The sequence below is a fragment of the Podarcis pityusensis genome (genome assembly GCF_964106645.2).
Source record: "Podarcis pityusensis genome assembly, chromosome: 12".
NCBI classification, from domain to species: Eukaryota; Metazoa; Chordata; class Lepidosauria; order Squamata; family Lacertidae; genus Podarcis; species Podarcis pityusensis.
The window spans coordinates 19,669,899-19,687,623 of NC_138037.1; the positions used below are offsets into that span (position 1 = coordinate 19,669,899).

Consider the following 17,725-nt stretch of genomic DNA (forward strand, 5'->3'; position numbering starts at 1 on the left):
GCACGTAATTTTATACATGCACTTCCTGAAAGCATGGGTATCTCACGGCTTGAGGAGAGGAGATGTATTGGATCAGAGTAGTGAAAACTTTTGTATAGACGTGTCCAAAAAGTTTCAGAAAAGAGTGTATTGTTTCTTACATTGAATCTGCTCTTTGGGGATCCACAATGCTTTGCAGTTTGTGGAAGAGACAGAGCAGAAAAAACAAGGGGCATCCATCCATATCTCTCTCTCTCTCTCTCTCTCTCTCTCTCTCTCTCTCCTCCCCCACCCACGGCTCAATGCAATGATAGAGACCCTGGCCTGCCTTGCCAAACTCCAGAGTTAGCAGCCGTCTGCACAGATGGCTGAGGTCACTAATGAGATAATCGTTCAAACACAGTGCATCTTCAGCCACATATTTGGGTTAGGTTTCATAAAGCTTGCTTTGGTCAAGGCAGAAAATACTGAGGGCAAATGAACTACAGCAATACTGTATTCCTTGCTGGAAAGTATTCAGCAAGAGCTGATATGTTTGTTTATTTCACAGGCTCAGATAACACCCAGTAAACAAAGTACCTAGGTGGTGAACATAACACATCCATAAAACAGTATGAACAACTTGGAATAAATTATGTTCATAAATGACATCATTTATTAATTTATTTGTTTAAGACATTTTAAAACCAACGCTTCAGCTGAAAAGGAGTAGCTTACAGATCCAAAAAGAAAAAGAAAAAGCAATGTTGTTCTTGTCATCAGGTTCCAATCATCTAAAAGACATGACATAAAAAGAAAAAGTGATGAGAAGGGGGAGTCAAATTCAGGCTGTAGTTCTTAAAGTTACAGTTCTCAAAACAACCAGCTGCGATGGCAGCAGTTCAGATCGCCTTATGCAATGGCTGCCACCAGGTGACGGATGTGAGGGAGCCAAAGGCAGCTGGACTAATGGAGTGGCCTTGCTTCCCTTCTCTCTCTGTGTTCCAGTCTGATGGAATGGCTGCCCCAGTGTTCCCAGAACGTGCCTTCTTGTTTTCTGTGTCATGCTCTGGGAACAGATTTTCAAAGGGCAACAGTTGCCCTTTCCTTCAAAAAGCTTTACTTTTGAGTAATAGTCTATCCAACACACAACTCAGGTCCTGGGAATAGGAAATGCAGCAGGAGGAGATGGGCAGGTGCTTTCAATTTCTTTCATTCACAATAATGATCTCTGACAAATTCTCAAAATATTCGTATGTGACCTCATGATTCAACTGCAGCCCAGACAGCTTGAGAGATTGTAAGAAGGGCTCTGTTTTTCAGAAGAATGCTGACTACTTATCCCCACCACCACTACCAATAAAGAGCCATTGAAAAGTCATAAGATGCAAGAACAGAACAGAAACACACAAAACAGCTAATCCCATTGGAATAATGCACTTATTATATAGTGTTGCCTTTCTGCTTTTTTGGAAAGCTCTTCAAACTGACTAGGCTGCTTCTCACTTCTGCATCTAAAACATTTGCAGCGAACAGTTTGCCATCTGTTAACTAGGAATAACCATGACCCACAAAATATTCCAGGCCAGTTTTGCTTGTGTGTCATTTATTGTTCAGGTTGGTGCTGTCCTAGTGTATCTGCAGATGCATCTGACTACAGTGCTATACTAAACTGTGTTGTATTTACCCTAAACTAGGGTATTTTCACAGTAATGTTAAAATGTTTTGGTTCTTTTTGCATTTTCTCAGACTGTAGATAACTAAAACATCAAACCTACACACAGTTTTTAAATTGCCCACTTTTGCTTTCTGCTCTATGTTCACAACATTGTCATGTGGGCACACAAACAGCATGATCAAAGGCAGCATGGGTACAGGCCTAAGTGTGTGCTTCGGAGCTTGCACTGGTGAAACAATTTCCCATCTATTCCAGATTTGTTCCACTTGTCGATCTAGCTCAGTATTGTATATTCTGATGGGCAGAGCCTCTTCAGAGTCTCAGGCAGAGGAACATCACCTGCTCTCTGATCCCTTTCACCAGGGTGTGTCCTCTACAACTGAGCTATGGTCAAGGTGACTACCTAGCATCCGTTGTAAACTGTATTCGAAGTTTAAATTTGAGCTTGGCTAAGATGGATTTCAGTGCCATGGCACAAAACAGAACATGCAAAAACTTCAGGGAAGTTTTTAATGTGTGACATTTTAATGTATTTTTAATCTTTGTGGAAAGCCGCCCAGAGTGGCTGGGGAGACCCAGCCAGATGGGTGGGGTACTAATAATAAATTATATTATTATTATCTGAACATGTGCAAAATTAATTTCTCCATCTATATCTAGATCTATGAAGAGGCTCATGGAGTCTAGCATCCTGCAGTATCTCTTCCTTGCTGTAGCTCCCCAGTACAGTGATGCACAGCCTTGTTCCCTGCAGCCATCCAGACTATGGGATGCGGGCTAGATTAAAATGGTAAGTAGCCACTGGCGCATTCATAGCTGCAGAGTCGGCTGAAAAACCAGGGTATAAATTTTATAATGCTTAATTCCCACTTAATTCTGTGGGACTTGCTCCCATGCAACCCTGCACAGGACTGCAGCCTCACAACAGGTGTGGCTTGGTGTGTGAGGCATTAGAGGAACATAGAAGAGACACCCAAAATATTTGTTTGTTTGTATGTTTATTTATTACAATGACCCAGCAGGCGAGCTGAAGGAATCCCTTTTCCCGCCGAACGCTGCCTTCCACCTTCCTCCCGCTGCCGCCTTGCCCAGAGAGCCAACGGCGAGGCGGGAGGGAGGAAAAAGGAGCGTCCTCCACGAAGTCCTGAGAGAAACGACGCTCTCACGAGCCTGCACGCTAAAAGCCTCAGAACCGCCTGACCTCCGTGACGTCGTCCGGCGCGTGACGCAGCCGCGCAGGGGAAGAGGAGGAGGGAGGGTGAGAAGGGAGGGCTCATAAGTAATCCCCCCGCGTTCTCCGCCTTTCAAAGCCGCATCTACCACAATAAGCAGCCTTCGGCCGGGCGCGCACGCGCGGGAGGCTGACTCAGGACTAACGGTTTTCTCCTCCGAGTTCCTTCAGCCGGACCTCAAAAGCGCGCATTGGTATCTTCTGACGCAGGGCCGTGTGCGCCGCCTCGGCTCCTTCCCCCGTGTGGAGTTTCGTTGCCCTCTAGGGGAGGAGGGAGAGGATGTGGGAGAAAGAGAGCGTGGGGTTTATTGGGCGGGCACTCTCGCGCTCCTCCCCTTTTGGGAAGCTCTTTTCGGCCGCCTCAGAAATTCGCAGTGACGTGGGAAGCCTGTGGCCTTCCAGATGTTTGGTGGGACTGCAACTCCCGTCAGCTGCGGCCAGCATAGGAGCAATGGGGGTTGTCGTACGACAAAATCCAGAGGGGTCAGAGGCAGTGCCCAGTGCCAGGCTATTTTGAGTCCTAGGAAAGGCAAACTACTTGCAAACCCTATTCCCCACCCGCCCGCAAAACAGTTGCTAACTTCAATTTTCAAAAGCAGATGTAGAAAAACAATAACGAAAAACACAGAACTGCTAAATCTATTTTAAGTTGCAAGAATAAGTAATGCAGCAATCTTGGGCTATCTTTCTCAAATACAAAAGGAAACGTTTCAGCACACAAATCTGACCTTGTGAATCGTGATGTTAAATGTTTAAGTCTCTTAAATGTTTCCCTTTTGCGTGCCTTTTCCTTGACAATTTTTTTTGTCACCAATTCCTTCAGGTCAAGTGCTGGTGCTTCCGCACATTCAGTTGATATAGTTGCCAACCCAACTGGTCTCTTTTGAAACATTGTGGAGAATGAAACAAAAGAAAAAATAAAAAAAAATTCCTTCCAGTAGCACCTTAGAGACCAACCAAGTTTGTTATTGGTATGAGCTTCCGTTTGCATGCACACTTCTTCAGATACTGGTATCTGAAGAAGTGTGCATCTGATACAGGTATCTGAAGAAGTGTGCATGCACACGAAAGCTCATACCAATAACAAACTTGGTTGGTCTCTAAGGTGCTACTGGAAGGAAATTTTTTTATTTTTTATTTTGTTTCGACTATGGCACACCAACACGGCTACCTACTTGTAACTAGAATTGTGGAGCATATGTGGGTTTTTATAAGTTTGAACTTTGAGAAACGGAGTTCACCTTTTGTGGCTGACACTGGCATAGACTTCAGAAGCCTTTTGGCTATTGCTGTTAAGTTCACAGCACAGATCTTCAGCATCAATTCCTTTGTTTCCATTGTGCATCAACGATTTTTCCAAATTCTTCATAGAATTGTAGAGTTCGAAGGGGTCCCAAGGGTCATTTAGTCCAGCCCCCTGCAACGTAGGAATCTCAGTTAAAGCATCCATGACGGATGGCCATTCAACCTCTGCTTAAAAGCCTCCACCATCTCCCAAGGGATACTGTTCCACTTGCAGGTCTTAGGTACATCATCACACCTGCAGCCCACAAGGTAATTTTTTGTCAATTGCAATTGGCTTGCAGCTGAATTTAAATCAGCTTCCTTAGTTTGTAGCAGGTTGCTTCTCAGATTGACTTCAAAAAGGATGTACCATGTAACAAGGGATACCACAAACTGTGCCCTTCAAAGGTCAGTACTGCGCCCCCTAAGGTCTGAGCCCCTGTTGACTGCCTAGTTCATGGGTAGGCAAACTAAGGCCTGGGGGCGGGATCCAGCCCAATTGAATTGCCTTCTAAATCCGGCCTGCGGACAGTCCAGGAATCAGCATGTTTTAGAATGTGCCCTTTTATTTAAAATGTATCTCTGGGTTATTTGTGGGGCCTGCCTGGTGTTTTTACATGAATAGAATGTGTGCTTTTATTTAAAATGCATCTCTGGGTTATTTGTGGGGCGTGGGAATTTGTTCATTTTTCCCCCTTCAAAATATAGTCTCCCCCCCCCCAAGATCTGAGGGACAGTGGACTGCCCCCTGCTGAAAAACTTTGCTGACCCATGGCCTAGTTGGTCACAGTCTCTCCCCCCCCCCACCTTGGGTTATTCCTCTCTCCCTGTGTGTGCATCAGCAGGGCGGGTAGAAATTCAACAGTTCAGGCCCATAGTCAAAAATATGAAGGTTAAGAGACTTTAAAGTTACATGTGTGTGCCTGGGGGAGGGGGGGAGTTGTTTACTGCAAGTTGACATATAGGTGACCTGCCCACCTGCTAAATATGTCTTACCTGATTTAAGCTGGGGGGGGGGGAATCATTGAAGGGGAATGCTGTATTCTGAAGAGACTACTCCCACAGCATCTCCCCTTATGGCTGTTTGCTTAATGTACTGTCTTTCATTCATAATTTCCAACAAAATCATAATCAAATCATAAAACAGATAGGCAACAGCAGGAGCAACTACCCCCAGGATAGAGATGCTATGATGTGAACAGTGGGTGACAGAATTTCAGGCTGTCATGCAGGTGCGAGAGACACTGGAACCCTACTTGGAAAAAGTGGTAACCCTGTCCTCTCTCCAGTTTTCTAAAATTTTATCTATTATTTGCTCTTTTAAGTCATTAATCAAACAAGTGAACACATTCTACATCAGGAAAAGTTTCTCCTACCTTCCTTAGTTTTTGTAATATTGGGAGGATATTACGTAATCACAATATTTATCCATGCTAAGTCAAGTGTTACCATGCTGCATATTAAACCACTGGCCTACGAAAAGACTTGGACATATTCATATACAGTGGTACCTTGGGTTACAGATGCTTCAGATTACAGATGCTTCAGGTTACAGACTCTGCTAACCCAGAAATAGTACCTTGGGCTAAGAACTTTGCTTCAGGATAAGAACAGAAATCGTGCGCGGCTGTGGGAGGCCCCATTAGCTAAAGTGGTACCTCAGGTTAAGAACGGACCTCCAGAACGAATTAAGTTCTTAACCCGAGGTACCACTGTACAGTATATCCAACATTTTTGTTTTGTAATGCATGTTTTGTTGATACCTAATGTATTTATTTGTGGCATTCCACCATTTCTTTACTTTCCCTACATTTTGTAGTTTTTCAATGCTAGTGAGCATATTTCAGAAGCACTTGTAAGATCCATTTCTTTAGTAGTATGTCTTTCTCACCCAATTTGTTTATTCCTAATTCTATGTGATTTCACTGTGTATGAAAGAACTTGGAACTTCAAATTTACTTAATTTTTTATTTTACTTCCCAGATCCATTTTCTTTTTGTCTTGTAGTATCGTGACAGCCAATCTTATACATGTTTACTTGGAACTAAGTCCTGCTGATTCAGTGGGGCTCACACATAAGTGAATGTTTATAAATTTGCAGACATAATTTTATGGAATTAGAAATGCTGCATTTTGGAGTGTAGTCAATGGCAACGTTTTTTTGTTGGCCTCTCAATATCTTGAAGTTCTTCAGTTATTTACTATGCTGTGTTCAAAAAGATGTAACAGGCGACAGGCTAAGTAATAAATTTTGAAGTGAGGCAGTAGCACTGGATTACAGAAGTCTCTTCCTATCCAAGATTGCTTCCAGACAACCTTTTTATTGAGCATACTTTGTGAACTGTTCATGGGAGTTTAGATGGCATTGCCTTGGGCAAGTGGCATTCCACACTTTCCAGGACATTTTTATGTCACTTTTCTTATAGCAAACCCTGATATTTTGGAGAAAGGAGGGTTGTTGTGCAAGTCCTCCAACTGCACTTAGATTGCACAACCTGGATTTTCCAGTATGTGATTGAATCCCACCTAAATATTATGAACATCTGAAAGTGCCCCAAATCTCTTGATACTGGATTAAATATATCACCAGCTTGATATACCTTGGTTATTTAGCATATGAAACCATGTGATAGGAAAGCATATATGTATTATTTACCATCTTCTATAGTTGCTTTTTGGACCTCTAATGCAGCGCATGGATCTGTGGATCTTGTAGTTATTTTATGGAGAGGGACCTGATTGCACCTGATTTGCAAGTGAAAGGTCTGGGATTTATTCCTGGTTATCTCCACTTCAAAGGCTCTTGGGCCACAGGTGATGGGAAACTCTTTTTTCTGAGACCCTGGAGAGCTGCTGTCAGTCTGAAGATAATCCTTGGTTAGATGGTATATGGCAGATTTCTGTGTTTCTATAAATTATAAAAATAATTATTTTGTGCATGGAATTAGAATGGCTAACAAACATACATAGAAAATTAATCTGTCTTTATGACTGAGAGCTGTGTGGCAACCATAAGTCAGAATGAGGTGTTCCGTGTGCCTGAGTCTAAAGACTGGCAGCAAGAAAGCAAAATAAAAGAGAGATGTTGTACTATGGTACCATTATGATTGTTATGTTCAAGGTACTGACATAGGCTGTGAATGTGAGTCCAGTGAATTTCATTATCTTTCAATGTGATAGTCCTGTCTTCTTTTGAAGTACTATTAGACTACTGAAACCACAGACTAAATAGGCAAATCGAAATAATTTGACTCAAGTAAGTGGTTCCTTTCTTTGAGCCCAGCGGGAAGCAGAATGGTTATTTTCCCACCATATTTATCCTTGCAAAGCTGAATCTGTTGTAAATTGGGCTGAGGAAATGAGGCAGTACTGTTTATTCTGGTCTTAGAGGGCCATTAGCTAGATTTCTGCCGAATACAGAAATATTATGAGTGCAGTGGTGATGCTTTGGTTACAAGGTCATTTATGGTGAAATGAAATGTGACACTGAACTCATCTTTTGTTTTACCTTGTTCCAAAATGATGATTCAATAAGTGCAACTTGTTGCAGCAAATATTGAAAGTAATCAAATATAAGTAGAATAAAAATCAAATCATGTAAACAAAGGTGGGAGCTGCTCTGTAAAATACTGTTATGCACATCCCAGCTTATTTGGGTGCAGTGCTCCAGAATTCAGTTTCCTTTGGAGACATATAGCATCATTTGCTTTATTTACAAATAAGTAAGGCAGATGTTTACCTTCCCGCTGGAGCAGTACCTATTTATCTACTTGCACTTTTTGGCGTGCTTTCGAACTGCTAGGTTGGCAGGAGCTGGGACCGAGCAGTGGGAGCTCAACTGTTGACCTTCTGATCGGCAATCCCAAGAGGCTCAGTAGTTTAGACCAAAGTGCCACCTGCGTCCTGTTTCCGTGTGCTTCTCTGGTTTCGGTGTTCTGTTGCGCCAGAAGCGGCTTAGTCATGCTGGCCACATGCCCCGGAAAAACTGTCTGTGGATAAACGCTAGCTCCCTTAGCCTGTAAAGCAGGATGAGCGCCGCTACCCCAGAGTCATCTGCAACTGGACTTAACTGTCAGGGGTCTTTTGCCTTTACCTTTTAAGGCAGTCGTATTGGAGGTGAGGACTCCTGTTGCAGGGAATACAAATGCTAATCCTGCATGAAGCTCCCCAGGGATTCACTACTTCAGGCTTCCTCAACCTCGGCCCTCCAGATGTTTGAGGCTACAATTACCATCATCCCTGACCACTGGTCCTGCTAGCTAGGGATCATTGGAGTTGTAGGCCAAAAACATCTGGAGGGCCGGGGTTGAGGAAGCCTGTACTACATCCTCAGTTTTGGTCAGCTCCAGCTGAAAACATACTGCTGTATATCCAAATTAAGATTTGCTACAAACTGTTTCTCGGTCCTTCCCATTAGTTTAGGGGTGTTTCCTTCAAAAAAACTTCAAAAAGTTAGGTACTAGGTAGCCAAAATTTAATCTGTACTGCAGGTTGCTTTAGACCACAAACAATGCATAAAGGGTTATACCATAGAATAGTTAGGTTGTTTACAATTCAGTGCCAAGATTTGCGGTGCTTGAATATATGGTTATGATGGTACTAACAATGTGCCATAAAACTGTAAAGTTCCAGTGTTGTGCAGTACAAATTTAAGTCTGAGTGGATACCATTGTAATGTATTATGATTGTTGAAGAGACCTCAGTGACTTTTTCCCACTTCTAACATTCTTATGAATAGTAGATATTTACTCATAGGGTAATAGTGGTTTAGACTGTTAGGCTTTTTGTTGCTATTGAACAATGTGAAAAGAGTTAGTGCTCATACACTGTTTCAAATTCTGAACTTTATCCTTATAAATAACCCCTGGATAAGTGTTTTATACTGTATATAACAAATTTCAAGGTTTGTAGCAACTGAGATATAGTTGAGGCTTGTTTTCTATGCTTTAGCAAAGCATTAAGTAATTTCCATTCCAAGAAGTGGAACAGTTTTATAGTAATCCTTTTAATATATGCACTCTGAAAAACATATCTGTGATCCTCCAATGCTGTAGCACTGAAGAATGAAATAGCCTTCTTTTTCTTCTTCTTTTCTTTTTCTTATTTGTCCCCCACTCAAAAAAATAAAAATAAAATAAAATAAAATAGGAGAAAGCAGAAGTTCACCAATAGGGGAAAATATTTTCACTTGCTGAGTTCATAACTACAAAAGTACATGAATATTATAAGTGGTTAGTGGTAGAAGACTTTTGCAGAAATATGTACTTTTTATACATTTCTTTGTATTTGCATCAGGGAAATCTTCTGGCCCTCATGGAATAGCAAGAGTTAAGTACAACGGTCTTGAATGAAATAATTCTAGAACTTTCTGGACAGTCACTCATGTCATGTGTTGTCAGGAATACTTAAGATGATATGATTCAGTGTCTTTCCACCATGCACAATCTTCTGCATTAAATAGTTGAAGCTAGCACATTTCAGTGCATGATCTCAGTTTATCCCTCTTGTTCCAGTCACATGCTCATGAATAGCACCTGATCATACTAGGATATCAGCTTCCTGTGAAAACCATGATACATGAGCAATATATTTGGACTAGGAAAACTGAATGGACAAGAAAAGCAATCTGGATGAATCCAAAAGTTGTATTTAAATGATACAGAAATGTATGTCAAAAATCTGCAAATTCATTTTCTGGAAATGTGTATTTCCATGAGGATGCTGCTGGCCATAATTTGTCTTCCTTTTTCACAGCTCTTTTCCGTGTTTCATATACCCGAGTGTTAGATTTGGTGTGATTACATTGCAAACATGTTAGGCTTGAGTACAGGCATGAGGTAGTTGTCTTCAATATTTTGAATAGATGGAAGAATTGCTTAAAAACTGGTATTTACTAGTGATCCCATAACATTTCAATAGTATTGTTTTTGGTTTTCTGGAACCATTAACATATTTTTTAAAATATATTTTCAAAAGCCCTCTTACAACATTGCCTTGTATTGGATATTATGACATTTTCTTTCTTCTTTAGTGTATAATAGAAAGAAAATCTCATAACAGCTTGCTAGATTGCCATCATTCCCAGGAGCTGAAGTGCGTAATGGGTGTAATGAAGAGCATCAACAATATAACATTCCCACCCCTGAATTGACACTTGACAATTTTGTAACCTGATTCACCTGCACTCTCTAAGCATTCAGATTTCCTTGTAGTTGTCTGCAGAGCTGAAGCTTTTTATAATGTATTACTGGATCTTGGGAGATTCTTTGAAATAAATAAGAATGAAAGCACCATTAAAGTTCAAAAAGATGAGGGTAAAAACAATAACCCTCTATTAAGTTCACAGTACAGTGGTACCTCAGGTTACATACGCTTCAGGTTACAGACTCCACTAACCCCGAAATACTACCTCGGATTAAGAACTTTGCTTCAGGATGAGAACAGAAATCATGCGGTGGCAGCAGGAGACCCCATTTGCTAAAGTTGTACCTCAGGTTAAGAACAGTTTCAGGTTAAGAACGGACCTCCGGAATGAATTAAGTACTTAACCCAGGTACCACTGTACTTGATTTTTCTGAAAGTGAATTTCCCATGCGCTGAATTTTTAAAATCAAGATATTAATGTATGTGCTGGTTTTGCACTGCATGCTTTCCATCCAAAGCTGGTAGCCACTGGTAGGGCGTACCCAGAAGTTGGTTACTTTAACCTTTTGTTCTCGAATGAAGCTGCCCTTGATTTCTTAATTTTACAACATATTTACAGAACAATGCCTCGACTCCTGGACAGGAAGCTGACTCAGAAATGTCCTGTGTCACCTGTGTTTGGCCTGGGGTGCCATGTATCCTACTTTACAGAGAACAGTTCTTTCTTTTAAGGAGTCTTCCAGCTGAAGGGCTGCTCTGTGCAAGTCTACTTAGTGATAAAGAAGTACATTCCTGGACTCCACATGTATCTGTGAAATCATGTAAACTGGGGAGGCACTGTTGAGAGTGAGAGAAACAGCTCTCTCTTGGCAGATCCCATCCATCCCACCTACCTTCCCCATGCATGTGCACACCCTGCCTGTTTCTGGTGACATTTTTTACAGAGGAGGTGGCAGATCAGCCCTCCAAAGAGCGTGCTGCAGCTGTTCCTGCCATCACTGTGGCACCAGTGGGCAATGCATTCCTTGGAGGCAGGATCTGCTGCCCTGGTGGATCTTGAGGACCGAAGCAGTCATCTCACCTTGCCTCATGGGTGAGCTGGCCTTGCCAGCTGAACAGGAGCAAGAGGTTCAACTGTTTGTTGCTGGCACACAGAACACACTTATGACTGATTCTTTTACAGAGTTAGGTGTGTCTAAGTCCACTGATTTTAGTTGGCATATACATACCTCAAACTCTGCATAGGATCAAGATGTTAGTTTATTTTTCCATTTTTTTTCATACCACTTGCCCTTTTTCTTTCCTCCCTTTTTTGGGGGCAATTTAATCCTGAGGGCCAGACGTCCAAGCACAAACAAGAAAATGAACTCCAGCAATAAAACCACTACTTTGTTAAGAGACATTTTGATGATGATTTTTTTTTTAAAAAAAAGCTGCAGAAATGCAGCTGACCTCAATGCCATTTTACATAGGATTTGAAATGACACATTTATTTTGCACTCTTAATTATAAAGCCCAAGACAGTACGCTGGGTAATGTGAAAAAGTGCTGTTCTGAAAACAGAAGTCCATCGTATTATTTGTGTGTTTATAATTCATTGTTTATTTTATTTAGGATGTAAATATAGCCCTCTCTCCAGTTGGCTAGTTAGCTCTGTACTTTGGTAGAATGGTTCAGTGCTAAGGGATGTTTTGGGGGACACTAAAGGGTTACTATTCACATTTCCTGTGTAATTCCTTCTGATCTTGCTGAGCTGTAATTATTTTCTTGAGGTTAAACATTCCCAGGCTCCTATAACCTTCTAGTCTGTTTGCACTGGCCAACTTTGTCCCAGGTGATCATGTGGGCGAACCTCCTGCTTTTAAGGAAAAGACAATCTCTTTCCTGTGTAAGATACTTTAACTGTGCCGTCCTTTGCTTTACAATCCCAGAAGAAATCCCTTTAAAAACAATAATATGGTAAGGAAATTAGTCTTTTCAAGTCAGGTTTAAGTATCAAATATTCGACCGATCCTCCGTGTGGGTTTAAAATTTGCTCAATCCTAGATAAATGGCTTTCAGTTTCACATTAAAGGTGAACTTTTGCTAAACACATTTAGAAAAGAGGCTATGGTTCAAAAGGCACATTCTTGACGGCCTCACTTTTGCCAACATATCTGGCAAACCATCTAAGATTAGCGGTAGATATTATAGCAATCATGGGAATTGCTGCTAAAAACTGCAGCCTTTTGTTGAAATCCCCTCCTTCCTCTGTAACATGTAATTAATGTGTAATTAAGGAAATGCATAATGTGATTTCATCATGTCATATGTTTCGCCGGCCTCATTCCACAGGTGTGCGTGGGAAGAACAGACAATGTGATATACACTGGTACCTCGGGTTAAGTACTTAATTCGTTCCGGAGGTCCGTTCTTAACCTGAAACTGTTCTTAACCTGAAGCACCATTTTAGCTAATGGGGCCTCCTGCTGCTGCCGCACCGCCAGAGCACGATTTCTGTTCTCATCCTGAAGCAAAGTTCTTAACCCGAGGTACTATTTCTGGGTTAGCGGAGTCTGTAAACTGAAGCGTATGTAACCTGAAGCGTATGTAACCCGAGGTACCACTGTACTGCTTCTTTCCCTTAACAACACATTTTAGGAGGAGATGGGGAAACCAACAACCTCACCACTTCCTAGTTCTATAATTCAAAGTAAGGGGCTCCCAAGATTGCAAAACTGTTAGTGGAATTGAACGGAGCTGGGCTTTCATTTCCAGATCTGCATAGGTTACAAAAACAGTATAAAAAGTTACCATCAGCGCCTCTGATTTGTATTTCCATATTCCTGTTCATCTGGAGCATCCTTTCAAAACTAGGTGGCCTCCAGATGTTTTGGACTGTAACTCCCAACATCCCTGATCATTGGCCATGTTGGCTGGAAGCTGTAGCCCAAACTATCTAGAGGGCACCTGGTTGGGGAAGGCAGAGCAATAGGCTTGGACTGAAGTTACTGCTTATGGGGTTGACTATGGAAATAAAAAGTGAGGCCTGTTGGTTTTCCCATTAGACTTGATGTAGCTTCTGTTTTATGTAGCACTTAGGTAAAGGTACCCCTGCCCTTACGGGCCAGTCGTGTCCGACTCTAGGGTTGTGCGCTCATCTCACTCTATAGGCCGGGGGCCAGCGCTGTCCGAGGACACTTCTGCGTCACGTGGCCAGCGTGACAAGCTGCATCTGGTGAGCCAGCACAGCACACGGAAACGCTGTTTACCTTCCCGCTAGTAAGCGATCCCTATTTATCTACTTGCACCCGGGGGTGCTTTCGAACTGCTAGGTTGGCAGGCGCTGGGACCGAGCAACAGGAGCGCACCCCGCCGCGGGGATTCGAACCGCCGACCTGACGATCGGCAAGTCCTAGGCGCTGAGGTTTTACCCACAGCGCCACCGCATAAGGTGCAACACAGAGATTGCCTTAGTAATACTGCAATAGCACTGAAATAGTTCTTTTAGAAAGGTGTTTCTTGTGGGATCAGTGTTCCTCACGCATTGCAGCATCCACACAATGCCAGCATCAAAATGCCAGCTTGCTCCCTGCCGCCCTGCCCCCCCCCCCCAATTTAATCCTGATTTGCCCTTTCTGGGCGAAACCTGTTGCCGACAACTTGTTTGAGATATTCAAGCCAACCTGTTTGCAAATTGAGCCTCTGTCTGAAAGCACCTATGGCGAGTTTTGTAGGATGCTGTTCCGGTAAAACGGATGGCAGTCAAAAGTTACGAGATAATAGCTTACCTAAGCCATTATGTCAGTTTATGGCTGGGGTGAAATTTGAATTGGGAGGCCAGCTGCATTAAAAATGATGAACTGTTGTACATCTTGGTGGCACATGGGAACAAACTCTGACAAATGGGGTCGGGCAGGTCTGTTCATGAGAATAACCCCTTTGTGATTAAAGAAAAACCCCGTTAAGTGTATGTGTCTGCTATGGTTGAGTTATATGCTTCAACTTTCATTCAAATTCTGGCCAGGGGAGAATTAAATATATTTAATTATTCCTATCCACAAGACATTCAAATGTATTGGTATAGGACAGCTTCCTAAATGAGCTCTTGTGTCAGAGGGCCATAAGCAGGCCTGCAACCTTTGGTCACCTTCTTACCTGGAATCTCCTCTCGAACTCAGTGATGAACAATTATTCCTGTAGTTGGGGGTTAGCTTGTTTTTTGTACGTTCTTCTCTGGTGGTCTTACTAATGAGATCCCTGCTCTTTACAGTCTGGGGACAATAATCCCTTATTTCTTTTACCTACAGACAGTGGCTGCTTTTGATGAGAAGAAAGTTTCATCTTGCACAGGACTTAGCCATCTCTAATGCCACCCTAGGTTTTAGGTGCAGAAAAATAAATACACTTTAGAGAAAAAAATGGGTCCAAACTATTAAAACCCAGACATAGGCAACATTTTGTAGAATTAATTACCTTTGGACCCAGCAATCCTAAGTGCAGCATTTTTTCTGTATGCCACATCTTTATTTACAGCCTTCACCCATTTGCCAAATTAATACACAAAGAGCACCATCCAAGCCATATAAAAACACTGTGAATAATTAAAATTGGAGAGAGAAAAGCTGCATTGAACCTAGAGCATTGAACCTAGAAGGCACATGCTGAAGTTTTACTGCTAAACTGAAGCCCTATAAGCCGCCTGGAAGGGCAGTCAGACACTCTGAGCTCACTGAAGGAAAAGTAGGGTGTAAGCTTGGTAATATTTTGTTAGTAAACTTTCCTTTAAAAAATAATGCAAGTAGTAATAACACACAGTGTTGTCTGCTGGTATGCTGAGCACCAAGCTCAGTCTTTTAAGCTTCTGTGTCAACTGAATGTGTGCTTGTCATGAATTTATCAAGGATTTTATTTAATGTAGTGGTGAGGTACTTGTGCCCCCCCCACCCCGATGTGGCTGGACTCCCAACTCCCATTGACTATACTGACTGGGGTTAGTGGGAGTTGTAGTCTGGCCACCAGGTGTTCTTTAGTTCTTAGTTCTCTGGTTCTTCTTTGAACCTCAGTCTTAGCGTTGGTATAGTGTTGTTGTTTTTTGTGGTGCAGTTTCTGTCTCTTTGCCAGATCTGAAAGGCCTTCCTTTTTTTGTCAATAATGCGTTCAATCTCACTCTTGTTCTCATCAAACAAGTCCTGGTGTTTCTTGGTTTGGTATCCAATGGTTTGTTCACAGGCTGAAATAATAGATATTTTTAGCTTGGTTCGGTGTTCCTTGATCTTATCAGGGAACTCCAAAAGCAGATGGTTCCCTAAGAGTCATTTGGAAGCAATCCTGCTTAATAGGATCTTGAAGGGCTTGAGTGTTCATTTTGCGCCTTGGTTTCCTTCCTTGAAGCCCGTGTTGAGGTATAATCTTGAGAGCCATCTTGGAACGTATTAATTGGTGATCTGTCCAGCTGTCGTTGACACTTGTGATAGCTCGGGTAAGGAGCACATCATGGTGATCTTCTGGCTAGTGTCCTTAAGACATATGGTTTATTTTACACATATTTACAACCTGAGTTTTGATGGAGTGAATGCAAAGCATTACACCCCAATAGTGTCTCTCGCTCTTCTCATAGCTTCAGCAAGTTTGGGTCCAAAGCAGCAGCCAGTCATGCCCACCCCTTGCCCCCACCCCGTTCTCTCAGTGCAGCCTCTCTCAGCCAGCGTGCACGGAGTTCTCACCCCTCTTTTCTCCTTCCTAAAAACCCTTGCTCAAAACCTCAGTTCAAAAGGACACCTTTTTCCCTGCAGTGAGATCATGCCCTCTGTTACGCTGGCAACCTCCCTGTCCATGCCTGCATTGTCTTCTGCCTGGCTGATGGCTCCCATTATCAAACGATCCCAGCCGTCTTCAAGAACCCACTCCCAGCAAGCTACCACCAGGCTGGCCTCATGAGGAAGCTATTTGGTGTTATTTCCAGCCCTTGCTAAATTCATGAAATTTATGAGTTTGCTCAAATTCTGACCCTTCATTGAATGTAGCAGCATGCTTGTCATGAGTTTATCAGGAAGTTTATGTAGTGGTGGGGAATCCACGGCCCCCCTGGTGAGGAAACAGGGTAGGAGGTACTGTAGGCCTTGGGGTACAAGGAAGTATGACATGGGGGGAGCTGTTTGAGATGGGCCGTTCCTCTCTCAGTCCTGCTCTCAAGCATCCAAGTAGGAATGCTTTCGTGTCTAGCACCCTATTCCAAATTCTCATCCCAGTTGCCCTCAGATTTCAATAGGGTTTACTCTTTCTTTCAGCCATGCATTGACAAGTGAGCTGGGTCACTAACATTCCTGTAATGACAGAAGGATGGAGAGAAATATGCCACCATGCAATACTAAAACATGGATTTACGTAGATGGGTTAAGACTGATTGTTGAAAGCGATCTCAGAAATAAAACCATATACTCTTCAGCTGGGATGTTGGAGGACAGACGTTCCAAGGCTTAACTGAAAGAAAATTGGAGCGAGTCTTCGAAATGTCTTAGAATTGTCAGTAAAATGCTGCTGCTTAACATTAAATACTCAGCACTTGGTTTTGTTGTTGGGGAGCAGGAAGATCAAAGGCATGGCATGCTGATCATCTCTAATTTTGTTTCTGTGTGACAATTTCTTGCATTAATACCTTTTCTGTAATCCATATTCATTTTCTTTGTGCAATCTTTATATGTAGGCTGTAGGCATTAATGATTTGTCAAACCTGGTTCAGTATATGTCCAGGCAGTCAATTAAATTTTTTTTTATACAGCCTGTGCATTACTTTTGATCAATGGTTATAGAAACATCACAAATGCCACTACAATGGCCTGTAGGAAATCCATCACTTCTAGCAGCGTATCCATGTAGTGATAATCTATAAATGTGAAACAAAAGCCCACTGGCCCTTGAACTTCATTGGGTAGCATAGGCCAGTTACTGTCTCTCCAGCACAATCTTAACCAAGTCTACTCAGTAGTAAGTCTTATTGAATGAGGCTTACACCCAAGTAACTGAGGTGACTATTGCAGCTTCAGGATTGTATATGAAGGTAAATAGGGCTACCAGGAAAACATGTTCAGTCTCCATAATTCCTTGGAAGAAAAGCAGGATAAAAATGACACAAAGGCATAAATTTTGTTTTCACAACTTTATCTTTTTTTAAAAATAACAACAAAACACTGGGAAACTTGGGACCATTTTGGAAATGTTGATTGCTGGATACTGCGACATATAATAATTTATTTTTCATTGGATGCATTTCTAAAAATTCCTTTTTAAAAACCATATTTGCACTGGTATCAATGCAGGCTTCTTGAGACAGACGTTCAACTTCAATTAACCATCTGAATGTATTTCATAGCATCAACTCTCGCTCAGTGGGAACCCCTGCTGCCTTTCTATCATTAACATAAATGCAGGTGCAAATAGCATTTATGTAT

General features: G+C 42.1%; 1 protein-coding gene across 1 annotated transcript in view; it reads left to right on the forward strand.

Moving 5' to 3' along the window:
* Positions 1-4,466: 4,466 nt before the first annotated feature.
* LOC308459705 (uncharacterized protein) overlaps positions 4,467-17,725 on the forward strand; it is an 80,991-nt gene continuing 67,732 nt past the window's right edge. Inside the window, exon 1 of the mRNA XM_080975317.1 lies at positions 4,467-4,559. Coding sequence (XP_080831443.1) covers positions 4,516-4,559 — 44 coding nt within the window. The 5' untranslated portion in view covers positions 4,467-4,515. The remainder of the gene's footprint in view (positions 4,560-17,725) is intronic.